The 21,760-nt window shown below is 43.2% G+C and overlaps 1 protein-coding gene across 7 annotated transcripts in view; it reads right to left on the minus strand.

The window, feature by feature from the left end:
• The window catches only part of LARS1 (leucyl-tRNA synthetase 1), a 74,335-nt gene extending 57,921 nt beyond the window's left edge, over positions 1-16,414 (minus strand). For 4 of the 7 annotated variants that reach the window (XM_008987086.4, XM_002744322.7, XM_078362305.1 and 1 more), the window contains exons 1-5: positions 16,249-16,414; positions 9,949-10,067; positions 5,642-5,729; positions 4,895-4,975; positions 1,015-1,152 (exon numbers count right to left, since the gene is read on the minus strand). In XM_008987086.4, the coding sequence (XP_008985334.4) occupies positions 1,015-1,152; positions 4,895-4,975; positions 5,642-5,729; positions 9,949-10,067; positions 16,249-16,254 (432 nt within the window). In that variant the 5' untranslated portion in view covers positions 16,255-16,414. The remainder of the gene's footprint in view (positions 1-1,014; positions 1,153-4,894; positions 4,976-5,641; positions 5,730-9,948; positions 10,068-16,248) is intronic. The other 3 variants (XM_078362324.1, XM_078362321.1, XM_078362315.1) reach the window with 1 other exon arrangement.
• Positions 16,415-21,760: the final 5,346 nt, after the last annotated feature.

Consider the following 21,760-nt stretch of genomic DNA (forward strand, 5'->3'; position numbering starts at 1 on the left):
CCCAAAATATATATTAATTACAAAAAGAAAAACAAAATCTTTATAGAAGAAAAACCTGGCAGACACCATCTTAACCAAATGATCAATGTTAACATCACCAATAAGATGACATATTAATATTACATACTTCCTAATATTTGAGAAGGACAAATTCCTCTCTAATAGTCTTCCTCCAAACGAATGATCTCATTAGATTAACGATGAAAAAGTATCAGACAAACAAAATGAGGCATAATCTATAATTATCTGGCCAGTATTCATTAAAAGAGTAAAGGTCGTGGAAGAAAATGAAAGACAGAAAAGATTAAGGAAACACAGTAAGGAGACAGGACAACTAACTGCAATGTGGGATCCTGAATTGGACCTTGGAAGAGAAAAGAAAATTAGTGAAAAAACTGGTAAAATCTAAAAAGTCTGTAGTTTAGTAAATACTACTGTACTAATGTTAATTCCTTAATTTGAAAAATAGTATCATAGTTATAGAAGTTGTAACATCTCCGCCTGGCGCAGTGGCTCACGCCTATAATCCCAGCACTTTGGGAGGCCGAGGCAGGTGGATCACAAGGTCAAGAGATCGAGACCATCCTAGTCAACAAGGTGGAACCCCGTCTCTACTAAAAATACAAAAATTAGCTGGGCATGGTGGTGCACGCCTATAGTCCCAGCTACTCGGGAGGCTGAGGGAGGAGAAGTGCTTGAACCCAGAAGGCGGAGGTTGCAGTGAGCCCAGATCATGCCATTGCACTCCAGTCTGGGTAACAATAGCGAAACTCCGTCTCAAAAAAATAAAAGATGTAACATCTCTAGACTATCTTGCAACTCTTCCGTGAATCTAAAATTAGTTCAGAAAGAAGAAAAAGGCAGTAAGAAAGAAAGATAATTTTTTGCTTTGATACTTTTTAAAAATCATCTACTATATTTTAAGTGTCAGATACCATGCTAGTACTGGGAATGCACATATAAATCAGAAAAATATAAAACTTCAACTAACATAAATATCAACCACCATCAAACCTTTTTTCCTTTGGCTTTATCTTTAATTATTGTATCTTCTGTTTTAACATTGGTTTCTTCCTCTTCCTCTTCTTCATCTGGAAAATCAGGGGGGCAACCATACAGCTCTATTTCTCTTTTCAACTTATCAGCGCACGCCTACAATGAACATTAAGAGATACCGAAGTTCAAAATTCAAGGTAGACACAATTTCAGTTTTTTACTATTTTTACTGCCAACTAAAACCAACTCTGACATTTTTTGCAATATATTGATACATATATGGATCCATTACAGAAAACTGAAATGGAGGCTGGCAGCAGTGGCCTACACCTATAATCCCAGCACTCAGGAGTTCAAGATCAGCCTGGCCAACGTGATGTCTCTACTATATATAAAAATTAGCTGGGTATGGTAGCACATACATGCCTGTAAGCCCAGCTACTCAGGAGGCTGAGGTTGGAGGAACACTTAAACTGAGGAGGTCGAGGGTACAGTGAGCTGAGATCACACCACTGCACTCTAGCCTGGGCGACAAAGTGAGAATGAATCTGATGTCTCAAAAAAAAAGTATATAAATCATGTACCTCAAAATTCACTCATTTATAAATTCGTATTTTACCTCATTTACTCAACAAGCATTTATTCAACACCCACAATATTCAATGTAGTATACTATACTGTATATATTAGATGTATAAAGATATAGAAAACATAATATGTTCTCATTTTGAATAACACTATTTCTCAATTTAAAAATTACTGTCACAGATACTCTATTAGTTATCATCACAAGCCTATCAAGTAGTTAGGATACGCATTAAGCCAGAAAACAGAGATGAAGTGACTTATCCAAAGTTTTACAGCTAGCAAAGTTACAGAACAAACACTTAAACCCAGACTTTCCACCCTAGCTCTTAACAATTATATTATGTGTCCACTATCAAAAACAAACATGACACCAAGTAAACACTATTAAAGTTATGAGAAAAATAAAAAATGAAGAAGTGGCTGGGCGCAGTGGCTCACGCCTGTAATCCCATCACTTTGGGAGGCCAAGGCGGGTGGATCACAAGGTCAGGAGATCAAGACCATCCTGGCCAACATGGTAAAAGCCTGTCTCTATTAAAAATACAAAAAAATTAGCTGGGCATGCTGGCACACACCTATAGTCCTAGCTACTCGGGAGGCCGAGGCAGGAGAATTGCTTGAACTCAGGAGGCGGAGATTGCAGTGGGCTGAGATCGTGCCACTGCACTCCAGCCTAGGCGATTGCGAGACTCCGTCTCAAAAAAAAGAAAAAAAGAATTAAAAAAATTTTTAATAGAAAAGGCTCTTATATTTAGAAGAATTTCAGCCACTAATACAATAATTAAAACAGGCAAGGATGATTAAAGGATACTAAAACCACTGGGTTTTTAGTAACAGGACATTCACAGGCTCTCAAAGTGTTATCCTATACATTACTTTTTAATTCCTTTGTTTTTTTTGAGATGAAGTTTCTCTCTTGTTGCCCAGGCTGGAGTGCAATGGCCCGGTCTCAGCTCACTGCAACCTCTACCTCCCAGGTTCAAGCGATTCTCCTTCCTCAGCCTCCCAAGTAGCTGGAATTACAGATGTCTATAACTACACCCAGCTAATTTTTGCATCTTTAGTAGAGACAGGGTTTCACCATGCCTGCCAGGCTGGTTTCAAACTCCTGACCTCAGGTGATCCACCCGCCTCAGCCTCCCAAAGAGCTGGAATTATACGTGTGAGCCACCATGCCCAGCCTTACTTTTTAATTTTATAGGCAGAAAAGTATCCTAAAGAATAAAGAAATCTGACAGGGATTAACAATTTCACGAAAATGGGACAAACCACCATTTTATATGCTTTTGAGGTGATACAATGGGAAGTTTATACCTCACCAATGAAATATTCTTGTCAAAATATTAAGCCCAACCCTAGTAATGAAGAAACAATAAAAAAACTCATATTATGGGACTTACCAACTAGCTTAGACTTCAAAAACATCGATATCACAAAAAACAATTAAAAGATAATGAAAAGAATGAATAACTAAATTCAATGTGTGTTCTACAAAATAAAAAGCGAAAAACAGCCGGGTGTGGTGGCTCATGCCTGTAATCCCAGCACTTTAGGAAGCCAAGGCAGGCGGATCACTTGGGGTCAGGAGTTCAAGACCAGCCTGGCCAACAAGATGAAACCCTGTCTCCACTAAAAATTCAAAAAAATTAGCCACACATGGTAGCAGGCACCTATAATCTCAGCTATTGAGGAGGCTGAGGCAAGAGAATCACTTGAACCTGGGAGGCGGAGGTTGCAGTGAGCCAAGATTGCACCACTGCACTCCAGCCTGAGCAACAGAGCAAGACTCTGTCTCAAAAAAAAAAAAAAAAAAAAAGAGGAGGGGAACAGATGGAAAGGATATTTTGAGACTACAGAAATTTGACTACAGATTAGATAAATATGATAACATAACATCAATGTTGAATTTCTTGAAGGGGATAACAGGACTCTGATAATGCAGAAAAATGCCCTTGTTCTCAGAATACATGCTGAAGTATTTAGCAGTAAAATGTTATGATGTCTGCAATTTTCTTTCAAGAAGTTCACAGAAAAAGCAAAGGGCCAGGCATTGTGGCTCACATCTGTAATCCCAGCACTTTGAAAGGCTGATGCAGGCAGATCACCTGAGGTCAGGAGTTCAAAACCAGCCTGGCCAACATGGCAAAACCCCATCTCTACTAAAAGTACAAAAAAGCCAGGCATGGTGGCGCATGCCTGTAATCCCAGCTATTTGGGACGCCAAGGCAGGAGAATTGTTTCAACCTAGAAGGCAAAGGTTGCAGTGAGCCATGATTGCACCACTGCACTCCAGCCTGGGCGACAGAGCAAGACTCCATCTTAAATAAAAGAAAAAAGGAAAAAAAGAAAGAGAAAAGTGTGCATGCATTCATATTGAGAGACAGAACTAAAACAAACATGGCAAATGTTTACACTTGGTAACTACAGGTGAAGGGTGGAGAGTGTTCATTTTACTACCATTCCACTTTCTGTAGGATTGATATTTTTAAAAATAAAAGGCTAGAGAAGGCCAGGTGCAGTGGCTCACGCCTGTAATCCCAGCATTTTGGAAGGCCAAGGCGAGTGGACCACCTGAAGTCAGGAGTTCAAGACCAGCCTGCCAACATGGTGAAACCTCACCTCTACTAAAAATACAAAAATTAGCCAGGCATCGTGGTGGGCACCTGTAATCCCAGCTACTCAGGAGGTTGAGGCAGAAGAATCACTTGAACCCAGGAGAAGGAGGTTGCAGTGACCCGAGATTGCACCATTGCACTGCAGCCTGGACTACAAGAAAATAAAATATAAGGTTGGAGAATAAACAGAAACAGGATTTAAATTTCCTAATCCTATTACATTAAGGGAATCCTTTCAACTCTACTTTTCTGTCCTATTCTTCATTGAGAATTATTTAAAGTACAAACTTAAGGCAAATGAAGATATTTACAAAAATGATCAAAATACGATACAACTGTTTATTATTTTATGCCAGCATATTACATATGTCACAAATGCACAATGGCCGTACATTTTTCTTTTCAGTAAAATAGAATTAGTTATTACCTAATTCTAACACGGACATAAATATATAAGGTAACCAAAAGACATTAAAATAACTTAGTAATCACTTAGACTGTAATGGGTGCCCTTTATTTAAGCACTTCTTCAAATGTTGTTTCAATTTTAAATTAATTTTCATTATAATAAATTCAACTCATTTCATACTTTAAAGTAGCAATACTTGAAAATCGTATTTTAAGCTCTTGAATTGGGTTATTACTATTTGTTCCAAACTAGAAAGAGTAGAAACCAATCCTATAAGCAATCTTACCTTAATAGGCATGCCAGTGCAGTGCAGGCCAAAGGGAAACAGACAACATTTTCCTTTCAGTCGTTGGTACCCTACAGCAAACTACAGAAATAAAATCAAATTGAAATTGCAAATTTAAATGCCAAATAGAAAATGTGAACTTTTCACACAAAACAGTTAGTGTAGTTTTTTTCTTCACATCCTCCTTTAGAATGCCAGTTACACTTTAGGCATTCCAAAACTCAACAACGTAGGAATTGCTTTTGAATATGCATACATGCCCAGACCCTTGCACACATACACACACAGCACAGGAAAATTAAATATAAAAATTACTTAAGGCCGAGCACGGTGGCTCAAGCCTGTAATCCCAGCACTTCGGGAGACTGAGGTGGGCGGATCATGAGGTCAAGAGATGGAGACCATCCTGGCCCATCTCTACTAAAAATACAAAAATTAGCTGGGCGTGGTGGCATGCGCCTGTAGTCCCAGATACTCGGGAGGCTGAAGCAGGAGAATTGCTTGAACCCTGGAGGCAGAGGTTGCAGTGAGCCGAGATTGTGCCACTGTACTCCAGCCTGGCACCTGGCGACAGAATAAGACTCTGTCTCAAAAAAAAAAAAAAATTACTTAAATATAAAAATTGTGTTTTAAGGAATTCTAAGTCCTCTTAACAGGAAATAATAAATTCTATAGATGCCATTTTCTTCAAAATGATATTTGTTAAACACCTTCCTCCCCATTATAGCAAACATAGGGAAACTTTACCTCACATTTGGATAAAGAAAACGTGTGTCCCAAATGAAGGCGTCCATTCATATATGGATATGGGAAGGTTACAAAATACTTGCCCTTGCTGCAAAACAATAGTATAAAAAAGAACGTTTAGAAGAATAAATGTTAAATTTCCTGTACATTAAGGAAGTGGGATGAAGGAAATGCTTGTTTAAGTTTAGTTATTTTTACAATATTTAAAAGTAAATTTATAAATTAAGAAATTGAAAACTTTCTAAAATTGAAAATTACTTTAGATTTATAAAGAATAAGACATTTATAGGTGGCTATTAAGAATTATATAGCCTTGGGAAGAGGAAGAAGGAGAAGGAAAAGAAAAAAAAAAAAGAATTACATAGCCTTAAAACAAATATCAGAGGTTTAATTTAAGCTAAAATACTTGAGTAATGGCCAGGTATGGTGGCTCACTCCTGTAATCCCAGCACTTTGGGAGGTCAAGGTGGGCGAATGACCTGAGGTCTGGAGTTCAAGACCAGCCTGGCCAATATGGTGAAACCCCATCTCTACTAAAAATACAAAAAATTAGCTAGGTGTGGTGGTGGGATGCCTGTAATCCCAGCTACTCAGGAGGCTGAGGCAGAAGAATCGCTTGAACCTAGGAGGTGGAGGTTGAAGTAAGCCAAGATCGTACCATTGTATTTCAGCCTGGGCAACAGAGAGAAACTCCATCTCAAAAAAATATATATATATACTTGAGTAAAGAAAATATACTAGGTCGGCCATGGTGGCTCACACCTCTAATCTCAGCAATCTGGGAAGCCAAGGCTGGTGGACTGCTTGAGGCCAGGAGTTCGAGACCAGCCTGGGCAACATGGCGAAATCCTGTCTCTACTAAAAATACAAAAACTAGGCTGGGCACGGTGGCTCACGGCTATAATCCCAGCACTTTGAGAGGCCAAGGTGGGCAAATCACCTGAGGTTGGGAGTTCGAGACCAGCCTGACCAACATAGAGAAACCCTGTCGCTACTAAAAAAAAAATATATATATATATATATATATATATATACAAAATTAGCCAGGCGTGGTGGTGTATGCCTGTAATCCCAGCTACTCAAGAGGCTGAGGCAGGAGAATCACTTGAACCCAAGTGGCGGAGGTTGCAGTGAGCTGAGATTGTGCCACTGCACTCAAGCCTGGACAAGAGTGAGATACTGTATCAAAAAAAAAAAAAAGATAATATACTAAAAAAAAAAAATTCTTTAATACCTTTATGAACCTTGGTTAACTTAACATTTTACTGATAAAATAAGATTTGTTTTCACTAGACACTAGATATATATAAAGCAATTCAAAGTCCTTCAGGTAATATAAAACATCTTCAATATTACATATGTAGTAGATGCACTTTAAAAGCATCCTTCAAAGCTATTTATTATATTATATTCTTTTTAACAATTTTTTAGTTGTTTTTGTAAAGACAGGGTTCTCACCATGTTGCTCAGGTTGGTCTCAAACTCCTGGCCTCAAGCAGTCCTCCTGCCTTGTCCTCCCAAAATGTTGGGATTACAGGCATGAGCCACCATGCCTGGCCTGTATTGCTTTTTCTTATGAAGTATATCTAGCATACATAATATGTTATGAAGCATAATACAATGAACACTTGTAAATACACCTTCTGACTTATGAACCCACTGAAACTACCTGTTTCCTCTCTACTATTCCACCAGAGATAACCAACATTCTGAAATTTGCTTTTGCCATTCCCTTGTTTTTGAATAGTTTGCATACCTGCCAGCACCCTTAAACAACTTATCATTTAGTTTCGCTCACTTAGGAGCTTTATACCAAGAATGGCATACTTCATACAGACTTCTGCAATTTGCCTTCTTCAGTTCACATTATATTTCTTCAGTGTTACGGCATACACTGAATTTAGTGAACTCTCTTTCACTAAACAAAGCAGCTTTTTCAGTTCACTTTTAGTTATTTTAAATTACCTTAAAGTTGACCAAACTTCGAGAAGCAAATAGAAGCTTCAAATTATAGCTTAAAGTATAACACCAGAGACAGTACTACAGCAATTTCTTTTTCTCTTAAAAAAAATCCATTCGAATATAGCTTAAATAAGCAAGGAGAAAAGACTTTGGAATCAGAAAGTCCTTAAAACGAGCCCAGGCCCAGTCAATTCCTGGTGATGTAAATTTGAACTGGTTACTGAGCCTCTCTGTGACTCAGTTTTCTCAGCTATAAAAGAGAAATTGGAAAAGTTGTTACTCTTAAATAATATTGAGAAGATGGGCCAGGCACAGTGGCTAAAACCTGTAATCCCAACACTTTGGGAGGCAAAAGTGGGAGGATTGCTCGAGCCCAGTTCAAGACCAGCCTGGGCAAGACAGCAAAAATTGATAAAAGAGTTTTTTAAAAAGGCTGGGCCCAGTGGCTCACACCTGTAATCCCAACACTTTGGGAGGCTGTGGTGAGCAGATCACTTGAGCCCAGGAGTTGAGACTAGCCTCTGCCACATAACAAGACCCCATTTCTACTAAAAATAGAAAAATCAGCTGGGTGTAATGGTGTGTACCTACAGTCCCAGCTACCCAGGAGGCTGAGGTGGGAGGATCACCTGAGCCTGGGAGGCAGAGGTTGCAATGAGCTCAGATCACACCACCACACTCCAGCCCGGGTGACAGAGGTTCTGTGTGACACCACAGACTCTGTCTCCAAAGGGGGAAAAAAAAAAAGATTATGGCTGGGCACAGTGGGTCATGCCTGTAATCTGACCACTTTAGGAAGCCGAGGCTGGTGGATCATTTGAGTTCAACACTAACCTGGCCAACATGGCAAAACTCTGTCTCTACTAAAAATAAAAATTAAAAATTAGCCAGGTGTGGTGGTGCATGACTGTAACCCCAGCTGAGGAGGCTGAGAAGGAGACTCACTTGAACCCGGGAGGCAGAGATTGCAGTGAGCTGAGATCGTGCCACTACACTCCAGCCTGGGCGACACAGTAAGATTCCACCTCAAAAAAATAAATAAATAAAAGATTAAATGAGCCCATGAGTAGTGGCTCATGTCTTATAATCCTAGAGCTTTGAGAGGCCAAGGCAGAAGGATAACTTGAAGCCAGGAGTATGAAGCCTGGGCAACATAGCAAGACCCTGACTCTATGAAAAAACAAATTAGCCAGGCATGGTGGGTGTATGCCTGTAGTCCCAGTTACTCGGGAGGCTGAGGAAGAAGGATTGCTTGAGCTCAGCAGTTCGAGGTTACAGTAACCTATGATTGTGCCACTGCACTCCAACTTGGATGACAGAGCAAGACTAAAGAAAAAGAAGATTAAATGAGAATATACATGTAAAAAACTTGCTACATTTGCTAGCACACAGTAAGTGTTCAATGTTAACTTACTATTACTGTTGTTTTTATTACTGTATTTATTCCCTTTGAAAAAAAGCACATTTTCTTACATATCAACATATACAAATCTGGAATATATCCTATAATCGATGCATATATTTATTGTGGCACTGTTTGGGGGAGTTACTTTGTTTTTGTTTTTCCCAAATATCATGTCATTATGTTTGTCTTTAAATCAGTATTATTTTAGCATCAAGGCAATGCAGTATTTATGAAATCATATCTTCAGCATTTATATTTTTACAAGCATTAGGTTTACTCGTTAAGAAAAAACATAAAAATTTACATTTTCTGTCTTTGGAGATAATAAACATTATGAGTATAAGAATCATTTCTTTTTATCAGTTAGCAAGAGAAAAAAATCTCAAAACATCCTTCTTTGTCAAAATATGCTGCAGTCTTAAAAAAAAAAAAAAACTTTATTTAGAAAAAGAAATCTTTAAAAATCCCATAAGAAAAAAGATTCTAATTCATATGCAAAAAGTGCCCTCACCTATGGCAGGGCACGGTAGCTCACGTCTGTAATTCCAGCACTTTGGGAGGCCAAGATGGGCAGATCACAAGGCTAGGAGTTCAAGACCAGCCTGGCCAATAAACTGAAACCCCGTCTCTACTAAAAATATAAAAATTAGCTAGGCGTGTGGCATGAGCCTGTAGTCCCAGCTACTTGGGAGGCTGAAGCAGGAGAACCACTTGAACCTGGGAGGTGGAGGTTGCAGTGAGCTATGATCGGGTCACTGTACTCTAGCCTGGGCAACAGAGCAAAATTCTTTCTCAAAAAAAAAAAAGTCACCTCCTTCACCCTCTTTCAGGCATTATAAATACAATCTGCCTTATGGGTTGCACCAAGCTGTTTCTGCACTATAAAGCCAACAGTTTTAGAAATATACCGTGTAAAACTTCACAAACTATTATTACTCACTTGGTCTGTTTCTCTAAATTAGATGCATTCATCTCAAACACTCTCTCAGTATCCCATTTCTGTTGGATTTCTTTCTCAATCTTCTTCAAAAAGTCCACTTTGGCTGTTCCTTTTCTTTCCTATTGGATACAAAAGAGAATAATCCATTGAATATTTCAGCAGGCTTCTTTAAAAAAGAATTGGGTTCACAGAACGGAGCTGCTCACTGATAGATCAATTTTTCCATGGTTATCTTGAAATTTAAATGCACATTAAAAATTAGGGTTATCAGCCAGGCACAGAGGCTCACACCTGTAATTCCAGTACTTTTGGGAGCCCGAGACGGGTGGATCACTTAAGATCAGGAGTTCGAGATCAGCCTGGCCAAAAGGGCAAAACCTCATGTCTACTAAAATACAAAAATTAGCTGGGGTTTGGTTGTGGGTGCCTATAATCTCAGTAACTCGGGAGGCTGAGGGAGAGAAGAAAACTCTGTAATATGAGCTTCATGCACATAAAAGATTACTTTAAGAACCAAAGGAGGCCAGGTGCAGTGGCTCACACCTGTAATCCCAGCATTTTGGGAGGCCTAGATGGGCGGATCACCTGAGGTCAGGAGTTCGATAGGGAAATCCCATCTCTACTAAAAATACAAAAATTAGACAGGCGTGGTAGCACATGCCTGTAATCCCAGCTACTCGGGAGGCTGAGGCAGAATTGGTTGAATCCACGAGGCAGAGGTTGCAGTGAGCTGAGATCACGCCACTGCACACCAGTCTGAGCAACACAGCAAGACTCTGTCTCAAAAAAAAAAAAAAAAAACAAAGGAAAATAAACAAGTAAATTTTTGTTTCCATAAATCCTGACCAGATCATAACTGGTATGTACAGAAATCATATTAAAATACAAATCTGCTGGGCATGGTGGCTCATGCCTATAATCTCAAAACTTTGGGAGGCTGAGGCAGGAGTACTGCTTGAGGCCAGGAGTTCAAGACCAGCCTGGGCAATACAGCAAGACTGTCTCTAGTCTTTTTAAAAATAAAATAAGGCTGGGCGCGGTGGCTCAAGCCTGTACTCCCAGCACTTTGGGAGGCCGAGGCGGGTAGATCACGAGGTCAAGAGATGGAGACCATCCTGGTCAACATGGTGAAACCCCGTTTCTACTAAAAATACAAAAAATTAGCTGGGCATGGTGGTGCGTGCCTGTAATCCCAGCTACTCAGGAGGCTGAGGCAGGACAATTGCATGAACCCAGGAGGCAGAGGTTGCAGTGAGCCGAGATTGCACCATTGCACTCCAGCCTGGGTAACAAGAGCGAAACTCCATCTCAAAATAAATAAATAAAATAAAATACAAATCAGACCAAGTTAATCCCCCTTCAGAAGATCCCTACTGCTCTTAGAATAAAGTCCATCCTCTTAAACCTACCATTTAAGACCCTGCTTGTCTCATCTGCCAGGTCAGTCCTTCCTTCACTTCCTTCCATTCTCCTACCCCCATTCTAGGACTATCAGTATTTTGCCAAATGTGGCCTTTATTTAAGCTAACTGGGCCTCTACTTAAACTATCTGCTCTGCCCTCAGACTCCACCAATCTCTTCACTTAGCTATCTCATCCTTCAGGTCTTAGCTAGTCACCCACCTTGACTCCCCAAGAGTTCATGAGATGCCCCCTCTTAGTATGTTCCTACCCGCCAATAGTTCCCCTTTGATGGCACTAATCACACAGTGATGTCAGTATCTGGTTCCTCCACTGGACTACAGGTTGGTTCATGGTGGGAACTCTATCTCATTTCTTATCATATCCTCAATGTCTACATTGCAGTAGATCTTCCACAAATATTTGCTGAATATTTAAATATTTTAAAAGAGAATAACACATTGCCAGCTTTTGTATATTGTGGCCATAAAGAAGTAACATGAATTAGAAAGTGGGCTGTATATTTGAATCAATGTGTTAAGAAATCTGGGCCAAGCGCAGTGGGGCATGCCTGTAATCCCAGCACTTTGGGAGGATTGCTTGAGCCCAGAAGTTCGAGACCAGCCTGACCAGCATGGTGAAACTCCATCTCTACTAAAAATACAAAGTTAGGCGGGTGTGGTGACGCATGCCTATAATCCTGTAGGGGGAAGACCCCATAAGTGCTGAGGCAGGAGCCAAAAGCCTCAGCCTATTTCCATAAAAACAATGAAGAAGAAAGTAATTAGAAATATAACCTTAGTAGTTGTTATTCATAGGTAATCTTAGTTATTCATAGGTGATCTTAATTCATTTACTAATGCCTCTCAGGTTGGAAGTGTGAACCTGGAGCGACCTTGTGAAATGAATGACCCTAAAGCAAGCCGCTTTAAGCCCTCTGTCACAACCCTGTAAGGGCTGCTGAAGAGCGCCTCAGCTGAGCGGCAGTGCCTGTGCTGGGAAAGCACCGCTGTTTAGCCAGCTAGGGAAGGAGCCATCCAAAATATCTGAGACGTCTCCTTCCCGGAGGAGTTAGTAGAAAACTCCGCTTCTCCAAGCTCTTGCAAGTAGGTCTGCCACTGTCAGGCAGGCCTGCAGACAACCAGGGGCTTAATTGTCTCTAGGTGATGCTGTGCTTCAGCGGTCACCATTCCATGTCAATCTCATGATCTGCTTCTGCACCTGCTTCCTTTTTTCTTGTAAGAATTAATCAGTAAAAGTAATGTAAATCTTAACGTCTTTGTGACAAGTATGGAAAAATTGTTGATGCATTATGCCCCTTACCTCTTCTCGGCTATGGAAAATTCCTGAGCCCCTACCTGTCTGGCACCTGATGTACTTGACCCCATCACTGCCACACCATTTTACCCTGCCCCCAGTCTCCAACCACCAAGGCCACACCCTACTTTCCCTGCCCCAGCATTTGTACTCAATAAAAGTCAGAGTATAAGGACACTAGGGATGACTGCTGGACTCCGAGTTTTGGTTAGCGATGGACTCCTGGGCCCAAACTTTCTGTTCTCTATCTCCGTGTCTTGTGTCTTTTATTTCTACAATTTCTCATCTCCACCCCAGCAGAAAGGGGCTCACAGAACCCTCTAGGGCTGGACCTTACATAATCCCAGCTACTCAGGAAGCTGAGGCAGAGTAGTTTGAACCCAGGAAGTGGAGGTTGCAGTGAGCCAAGATCACATTGCACTCCAGCTTGAGCAACAAGAGAGAAACTCCATCTCAAAAAAAAAAGAAAAGGAATCTGGACTCTTTTCAAGTTTAAAACAGTGGTTGCATAAGGTATTTTCTTTTCTAAGAAAGCAGAAGCATGCACATCTGTTCGTCCTTTTCCATTCCTGCTACCAACAACCTTCATATAGAATATCAACTCCACTGCTCCCTCTCACTCCAAAACCTTTTCTCAGTAAGTAACTTGGCTGAATGTAGCACCTCCTGCCTATATCCCAACACTTTGGGAGGCTGAGGAGGGAGGATTATTTGAGGCAAGGAGTTTGAGACCAGCCTAGGCAACAGAGCAAGACCTCTTCTTTAAAAGAAAAACAATTTTTTTGGCCAGGCTAGGTGGCTCACGCCTGTAATCCCAGTATTTTGGAAGGCGAAGGCGGGTAGATCCCCTGAGGCTAGGGGTTCAAGACCAACCTGGCCAACATGGCGAAACCCTGTCTCTACTAAAAACACAAAAATTAGCCTGGTGCGGGGGCACGCACCTATAATCTCAGCTACTTGTGAGGCAGAGACAGGAGAATTGCTTGAACCTGGATGGCAGTAGTTGCAGTGAGTAGAGATTGAGCCACTGCACTCCAGCCTGGGCGAAACACAGCAATCTCAGCTCACTGAAACTTCTGCTTCCGGGGTTCAAGCAATTCTCCTGCCTGAGCCTCTGAAGTAGCTGGGATTACCAGCACACACAACCACACCCAGCTAATTTTTGTATTTTTAGTAGAGACAGGGTTTTGCCATGTTGGTCAGGCTGGTCTCGAACTCCGAACCTCAGGTGGTCCACCCAACTTGGCATCCCAAAGTGCTAGGATTACAGGCATAAGCCATCATTGCCCAGCCTGTGAAATATAATATCTAATATTTTTACAGGGGAAAGGACCCCCACAAAGACAAAAGTATGTAGGGCCTCATGAAGCCTAGTTGTATCTCCTACTCTGCAAACATGGGTAATATGAAATTTCACTGTATTTATTTGTGTGTTTGTGTGTATGTGTGAGAGAAAGAGGATCTCCCTCTGCCACCCAGGTTGGAGCATAATGGTGCAAGCACAGCACATCGCAGCCTTGACCTCCTGGCCTCAACCAATCAAATAGCTGGGACTTACAAGCACATGCACCACCACACCCAGCTATTTTTTGTATTTGTTTGTAGAGACAGGGTTTTGCCATGTTGTCCAGGCTGGTCTTTAACTCCTGGGCTCAACCAGTCTACCAGCCATGGTTTCCCAAAGTGCGGGAATCACAGGCTTGAGCCACCACATGCAACCAAATGATCCTTAAGACATTTACACAGTTGGACTGTAAATTCCCAACAGGGAGGAACTTTTAAAAGAAAAAAAATTTTTTTTCAAGACAGAATTTCGCATTTGTTGCCCAGGCTGGAGTGCAATGGCGCAATCTCAGCTTATCACAACCTCTGCCTTCTGGGTTCAAGTAATTCTCCTGCCTCAGCCTCCCAAGTAGCTGGGATTACAGGCATTCGCCACCACACCCAGCTAATTTTTTATTTTTACGAGAGACAGGATTTCTCCATGGTGATCAGGCTGGTCTTGAACTCTCAACCTCAAGTGATCCACTCACCTTGGCTCCCAAAGTACTGGAATTACAGGTGCGAGCCACTGCACCCAGACAGGAACTTTTAAATCATTTATAGTCACTTTAGCACCAAGTACAATGTCATAGACACCTAAGTTATGTAACAAGCATCTTTTACCTAAAAATGACCATGGGCAGGGTATGGGGAAAGCTGAGGCCAGAGGATCACTTGAACCCAAGTCAAGGCTGGCTGCAGTGAGCTATGATCGCACCACCGCACTACAGCCTGGTTGATAGAGAGAGTCCCTGTCTCAAAATATAAAAAATATGGCCAGATCATGCCACTGCACTCCGGCCTGGGTGACAGAGTAAGACTCCATCTCAAAAAAATAAAAATAGGCCAGGTGCGGTGGCTCACGCCTGTAATCCCAGCACTTTGGGAGGCTGAGGCGTGCAGATCATGGGGTCAGGAGTTCCAGACCAGCCTGGTTCACACGGTAAAACCCCATCTCTACTAAAAATACAAAAATCAGCTGGGTGTGGTGACACGCGCCTGTAGTCCCAACTACTCCAGAGGCTGAGGCAGGAGAATCACTTGAACCGGGAGTCGGAGGTTGCAGTGAGCCAATCACTACTGCACTCCAGCCTGGCGACAGAGGGAGACTCTCAAAAAAAAAAAAAAAAATTAGCCGGTTTTAATGGAGCACGCCTGTAGTACCCGCTGTGGGGAGGCTGAGGTATCGCTTGAGCCCTAAGGTCCAGGCTGCACTGAGCCATGATCACGCCACTGCTCTCCAGTATGGGCAACAGAGTGAGACTATCTCTCGAATCTTAAAAAAACTTTTTTTAATTGCAACTGTATTCCCCCACCATACACTCCCTAGCACCTCTTCTTGCTCTATTTTTTCCCCATAGCGTTTATCAGCACCAAACACAGTATTTTACAATATATTTTACCCACACACATAAACCCTATGAAAAGAGAGATTTTTGTTTCACAGAGAAGCACTCAATTTTTTTGATTGGAAGTAGGAATCAATGTTACATACTCCTCTCTCCACCTCTGATTGATTGATTGATTGATTGACAGAATCTCACGGTGTTGCCCAGGCTACAGTGCAGTGGCGCGATCTCGGCTCACGGCAGCCTCTGTCTCCCGGGTTCAAGTGATTCTCCTGCCTCAGCCTCCTGAGTAGCTGGGATTACAGGCGCTCACCACCCCGCCAGGCTAATTTTTGGATTTTTAGTAAAGACAGGGGGCGGGGGTCTCACCATGTTGGCCAGGCTGGTCTCCAACCTCGGCCTCCCAAAATGCTGGGATTACAGCCGTGAGCCACGGTGCCCCGACCCTCCACCTTGGTTTGAGAAACTCCAGAGAAATAAATATGATATCCAAGTACTCCGTAAAGTTAATAGATATTAGTTCCTGGTTCATCAGCTAGCAAGAAAAAGCAAGGTCTCCAGGACAGGCATGCCGTAACCGTGGGGCGTTGAGCAAGGGCTCTTCCCTTCAGGACAGCACATGGAGAGCCCCTACAGACTGGCCAGTCCGGCTCCAGGGCCCAATCCAGGGGACTCTTCCCGCTCAAACTCACCGCCATGGCACCGCCCAGCCGACTCTGCAAATGCACGACAACGACCCTGGCGACCTCCACAAAAGAGTGGTTACAACCTCTCCCCTTCCTCTCGAGGATGCCAGGCCTCCCACCACACTAAAGCACACGCTTCACAACTGCTGAGGCAATCATCCAGTCTCCTACTAACTATAGCCGAGGAATCTCGCAGCCCACCGGGAATTGTAGTTCCAAGACCACACGAGCAGACGCACAGCATGCGTCTACCGACTACAATTTCCAGAGGAAAACGGGTTACCAAAAGTCTACCCGATAGGCCCACTCAGAAGGAAACCGGCAGTGATGTCACTAGCATGCTAAACTACAAAGTCCATGATGCAGTGCGGGATCGCAGAATGCCGCGAGTGCGCCCTGGTTACGCGGCTATAAACCTTTTCACCCCGGTGGCCTTGGTTGCATATCAGGATGCCAGGATACGCAGCCAATTACTATTCGGTGACTGAGGTGCTACTTATGGCTTGCCACTACGCACAGATATTTATTACTGTCGGTGGCATTCGACAGCTCAGCATGTAGACATTGTATAACCGCTTATTAACAATCTCTTTTTTTTTTTTTTAAGATGGAGTCTCACTCTGTCGCCCAGGCTGGACTGCAACCTCTGCCTCCCGGGTTCAAGCAATTCTCTTGCCTCAGCCTCCCGCGTAGCTGGGACTACTGGCGCACGCCTGGCTAGTTTTTTGTTTTTGATTTTGTTTTTGTTTTTTTTTTTAAAGGAGTTTCGCTCTTGTTACCCAGGCTGGAGTGCAATGGCGCGATCTCGGCTCACCGCAACCTCCGCCTCCTTGGTTCAGCCAATTCTCCTGCCTCAGCCTCCTGAGTAGCTGGGGTTACAGGGACGCGCCACCATGCCCAGCTAATTTTTTTATCTTTAGTAGAGACGGGGTTTCACCATGTTGACCAGGATGGTCTCGATACCTTGACCTCGTGATCCACCCGCCTCGGCCTCCCAAAGTGCTGGGATTACAGGCTAGTTTTTTGTTTTTTGTTTTTTTTTTTTAGGTTTCACAGTGTTGCCCAGGCTGGTCGCTAACTCTTGAGCTCAGGCAGTCCGCCAGCCTTGGCCTCCCAAAGTGCTAGGACTACAGGCGCACGCCACCACGCCCGGCTAATTTTTTGTATTTTTAGTAGAGACGGAGGTTTCACCATGCTGGCCAGTATGGTCTCGATCTCATGACCTCGTGATCCGCCCTGAGCCTCCCAAAGTGCTAGGATTACAGGCGTGAGCCACCGTGCCGGGCCAACAATCTCCATTTTTTTAAGCGAGAGACTGACTGAAAGCCTACTGCCATTGCCTGGCTCAGACCATTTATACTGCTACCATCCAGGGCCGTGTGCAGTGGCTAATGTCCATAATCCCAGCACTTTGGAAGGCTAAGGCAGGCGAATCATGAGGTCAGGAGTTCGAGACCAGTCTGGCCAACATGGTGAAACCCCATCTCTACTAAAATTACAAAAATTAGCTGGGCGTGGTGGCACGCACCTGTAATCTCAGCTGCTCGGGAGGCCGAGGCAGGAGAATTGCTTGAACCCAGGAGGTAGAGAGTGCAGTGATTCGAGATTGTGCCACTGCACTCCGTTCTGGATGACAGAATAAGACTCCATCTCAAGAAAAAAAAAAAATTTAAAGACTGGGTGCAGTGGCTCACGCCTGTAATCCCAGCACTTTGGAAGGCCAAGGCAGGCAGATCACCTGAGGTTGGGAGTTCGAGACCAGCCTGACCAACGTGGAGAAACCCCATCTCTACTAAAAATACAAACTTAGCCAGGCATGGTGTGGCACATGCTTGTAATCCCAGCTGCTCTCGAAACTGAAACAAAAGAATCGCTTGAACCCAGAGGCAGAGGTTGCAGTGAGCTGAGATAACACCATCGTACTTCAGAATGGGCAACAAGAGCGAAACTCAGTCCCCCACCCCCAACTGCAAAAAGACTATGTACCATTCAGAGATATACAGTGTCTGATAACGGTAGTCACTCGCCACATGTGGCCATTTAAATTCAAATTAATTAAAGATAAATAAAACTTAAAATTCATTTCTTTCAGGGCACAGTGGCTCACGCCTGTAATCCCAGCACTTTGGGAGGCTGAGGTGGGCAGATCACTTGAGGTCAGGAGTTTGAGACCAGCCTTGCCAACATTACAAAACCCCATCTCTACTAAAAATAAAAAAATCAGCCAGTCATGGTGGTGGGTGCCTCTAGTCCCAGCTACTTGGGAGGCTGAGGTGGGAGGATTGTTTGAACCTGAGAGGTGGAGGTTGCAATGAACCTGGACAGCACCACTGCACTCCAGCCTGGGGGATAGAGCAAGACTCCATGTCCAAAAAAATAAAATAATAAATAAAAGTCATTTCTTCAGTCACACTAGCTACACTCCAGGTGCTCAATAGTCCATGTGGGAAATGGCTTACGTACTGGACGGTACAAATATGGAATAGTTCCAGCATCAGAGAATCGACTGAACAGTGCTGATCCAGGGCTTTTACTTTCTGGTGGTCGGAGTAGTTACTCAAGGCTGGGCGCAGTGGTTCATGCCTGTATTCCCAGCACTTTGGGAGGCCAAGGGAGGCGGATCACCTGAGGTCAGGAGTTCGAGACCAGCCTGGCCAAAATGGCAAAACCCCCTCTCTACTAAAAATACAAAAATTGGCCAGGCACAGTGGCTCACGCCTGTAATCCCAACACTTTGGGAGGCCAGGGAGGTGGATCACCTGAGTTCAGGAGGTTGAGACCAGCCTGACCAACATGGTGAAACCCCCTGTCTACCAAAAATACAAAATTGGCCAGGCGCAGTGGCTCATGCCTGTAATCCCAGCACTTTGGGAGGCTGAAGTGGGCAGATCATGAGGTCAAGAGATGGAGACCTTCCTGGCCAACATGGTGAAACCCCGTCTCTACTAAAAATACAAAAATTAGCTGGGTGTGGTGGCACGCACCTCTGGTCCCAGTTACTCAGGAGGCTGAAGTGGAAGAATAGCTTGAACCCAGGAGGTGGAGGTTGCAGTGAGCCGAGATTGCACCACTGCACTCCAGCCTGGCAACAGAGCAAGACTCCATCTCAAAAAAAAAAAAAAAAATACAAAATTAGCCAGGCATGATGGCACATGACGATAATTCAGCTACCCAGGAGGCTGGAGTAGGAAAATCACTTGAACTTGGGAGGCAGAGGTTACAGTGAGCTGAGATCGTGCCACTGCACTACAGCCTGGAAGACAGAGTGAGATTCTATCTCAAAACACACACACACACACACACACACACACACACACACACACACATTAGTTACTCACATGCGATAATTTATGAATCCAGTAAACAGTAAGCATCTACAATGCACTTTAAGGGATTGCAGACTTTTTAAGGGGATGGGGGAACCCAGCCCAGATGTGTGTCTACCTAAAGGATTAAGGGAATACACACACACACGCGCACGCACGTACACACACGCTTGCGGAGCTCTACCTAAAGGATTAAGGGAATACACACACACACACACACACACACACACGCTCACGGAGATTTTTTTTACATGTTTTTAACAACTAGTTTTGAAATGTAAATTTAACAGTGGCCTAAAACCATATTTGGCATATGATATGGGCTCAGAACAAATTTGTTGGATGAAAGGAAAAAGTTAAGAAGGAACCTTAGGCTACCAGTAGCTCTCCTGCCTCTAGGCTGTCTCCATCACTTTCCATACCCTCTTCGTTTAGCTATCAACCATTTAGACATCACTTACTGACAGCCTAAGTCTGAGTTAAATGTTCCCCACCAGATGTTCCCTGAAGAACCCCTTTCCTTGTAAATTTCGTCTCATGAATTGCCTGTTTATTTATCACTAGACTAAAATCTGCATAATAGCAGAGACTGTGCCTAGCACAATGTCAGGCAGATAGTCAGTGCCTTATAAATATTAAACAAATGAAAGAACCCTCATCCTCCATAGCTCTTATAACTACAGCTATACTTTCCTGTCCCAATTCTGCCCTAACCAGTACTATTTTCATCCCTTTGATTCATCACCTGCCAACCCACATTGGTAATTGAAACCAGTCATACAACAAATATTTATTGAGTACCTCCCATGAACCTGACACAGAGCTAGGACAGAGTCAGGAACGAGGCAGACCATGGTTCCTTCCCACATGGAGCTTACAGTCTAAAGGGCATGAGGCATTAAATTAGAAAATAAACAAGTAATTATTTGATTACAAATTACGAAAAACCTGACTTCATGTCTCCAAATTCATCTTTTGTAACTTTCCTATTTAAGTGACTAAGGCCAGGCATGGTGTCACACACCTGTAATCCCAGCACTTTGGGAGGCCAAGGTAGGTGGATCCTTTGAGCCTAGGAGTTCAAGACCAGCCTGGGCAACATGACGAGACCCTGTCTCTACAGTGTCATGTGTGCTTGTGGTCCCAGCTTCTCGAGAGGCTGAGGCGGGAGACTAAGGCAGAAGGAGCCCAGGAGGTTGATGCTGCAGTAAGCCATGTTCGAACCACTGCACGCCAGCCTGGTTGATAGAGCAAGTCTGTCTCAAAAAAAAAAAAAAAAAAAACCAACAAAAAAATAAGTGACTAAGATTCCTCTTTTAAGGATCATTTAAATCCCACTCATTCAACAAAATGTATTTAGCTTAAAACTGTATACAAGGCACGATTCTAAATGGTGCAGATACAACACTTGAAAAAGAAAGGCACAGCTGGGCATGGTGGCTCAGGCCTGTAATCCCAGCACTTTGAGAGGCTGAGGTGGGTGGGTCATCTGAGGTCAGGAGTTTGAGACCAGCCTGACCAATATGGTGAAAACCCATCTCTACTAAAAATACAAAAATTAGCCAGATGTGGTGGCAGGTGCCTGTAGTTCCAGGTACTGGGTAGGCTGAGACAGGAGAATCGCTTGAACCCAAGAGGCGGAGGTTGCAGTAAGCTGAGATCGTACCACTGCACTATAGCCTGAGAGACAGAGTGAGACTCCATCTCAAAAAAAAAAAAAAGAAAGAAAGAAAAGGAAAAAGACAAGCACTGCCATATCCTTCAGAGAGCTTACTTCAGAGTGTTGTGTAAGGGTCAGACATTAAACCAGTGAGAGCAATGGGAAGCCATCGAATATATATATATATAATTTTTTTTTGAGACAGTTTCACTCTTGTTGCCCAGGCTGGAGTGCAGTGGCATGATCTCGGCTCACTGCAACCTCTGCCTCCCAGGTTCAAGCAATTATCCTGCCTCAGCCCACTGAGTAGCTGGGATTACAGGCATACACCACCACACCCGGCTAATTTTTGTATTTTTAGTAGAAATAGGGTTTCACCATGTTGTTCAGGCTGGTCTTGAACTCCTCACCTGGTGATCTGCCCGCCTCAGTGTCCCAAAGTGCTGGGATTACAGGCATGAGCCACCGCATCCAGCCCATCAAAGGATTTTAAGCAAGGAAGGGACATGGGCCCATTTGTGTTTTATAAAAA

This window comes from Callithrix jacchus, chromosome 2 (genome assembly GCF_049354715.1).
Source record: "Callithrix jacchus isolate 240 chromosome 2, calJac240_pri, whole genome shotgun sequence".
Lineage (NCBI taxonomy): Eukaryota > Metazoa > Chordata > Mammalia > Primates > Cebidae > Callithrix > Callithrix jacchus.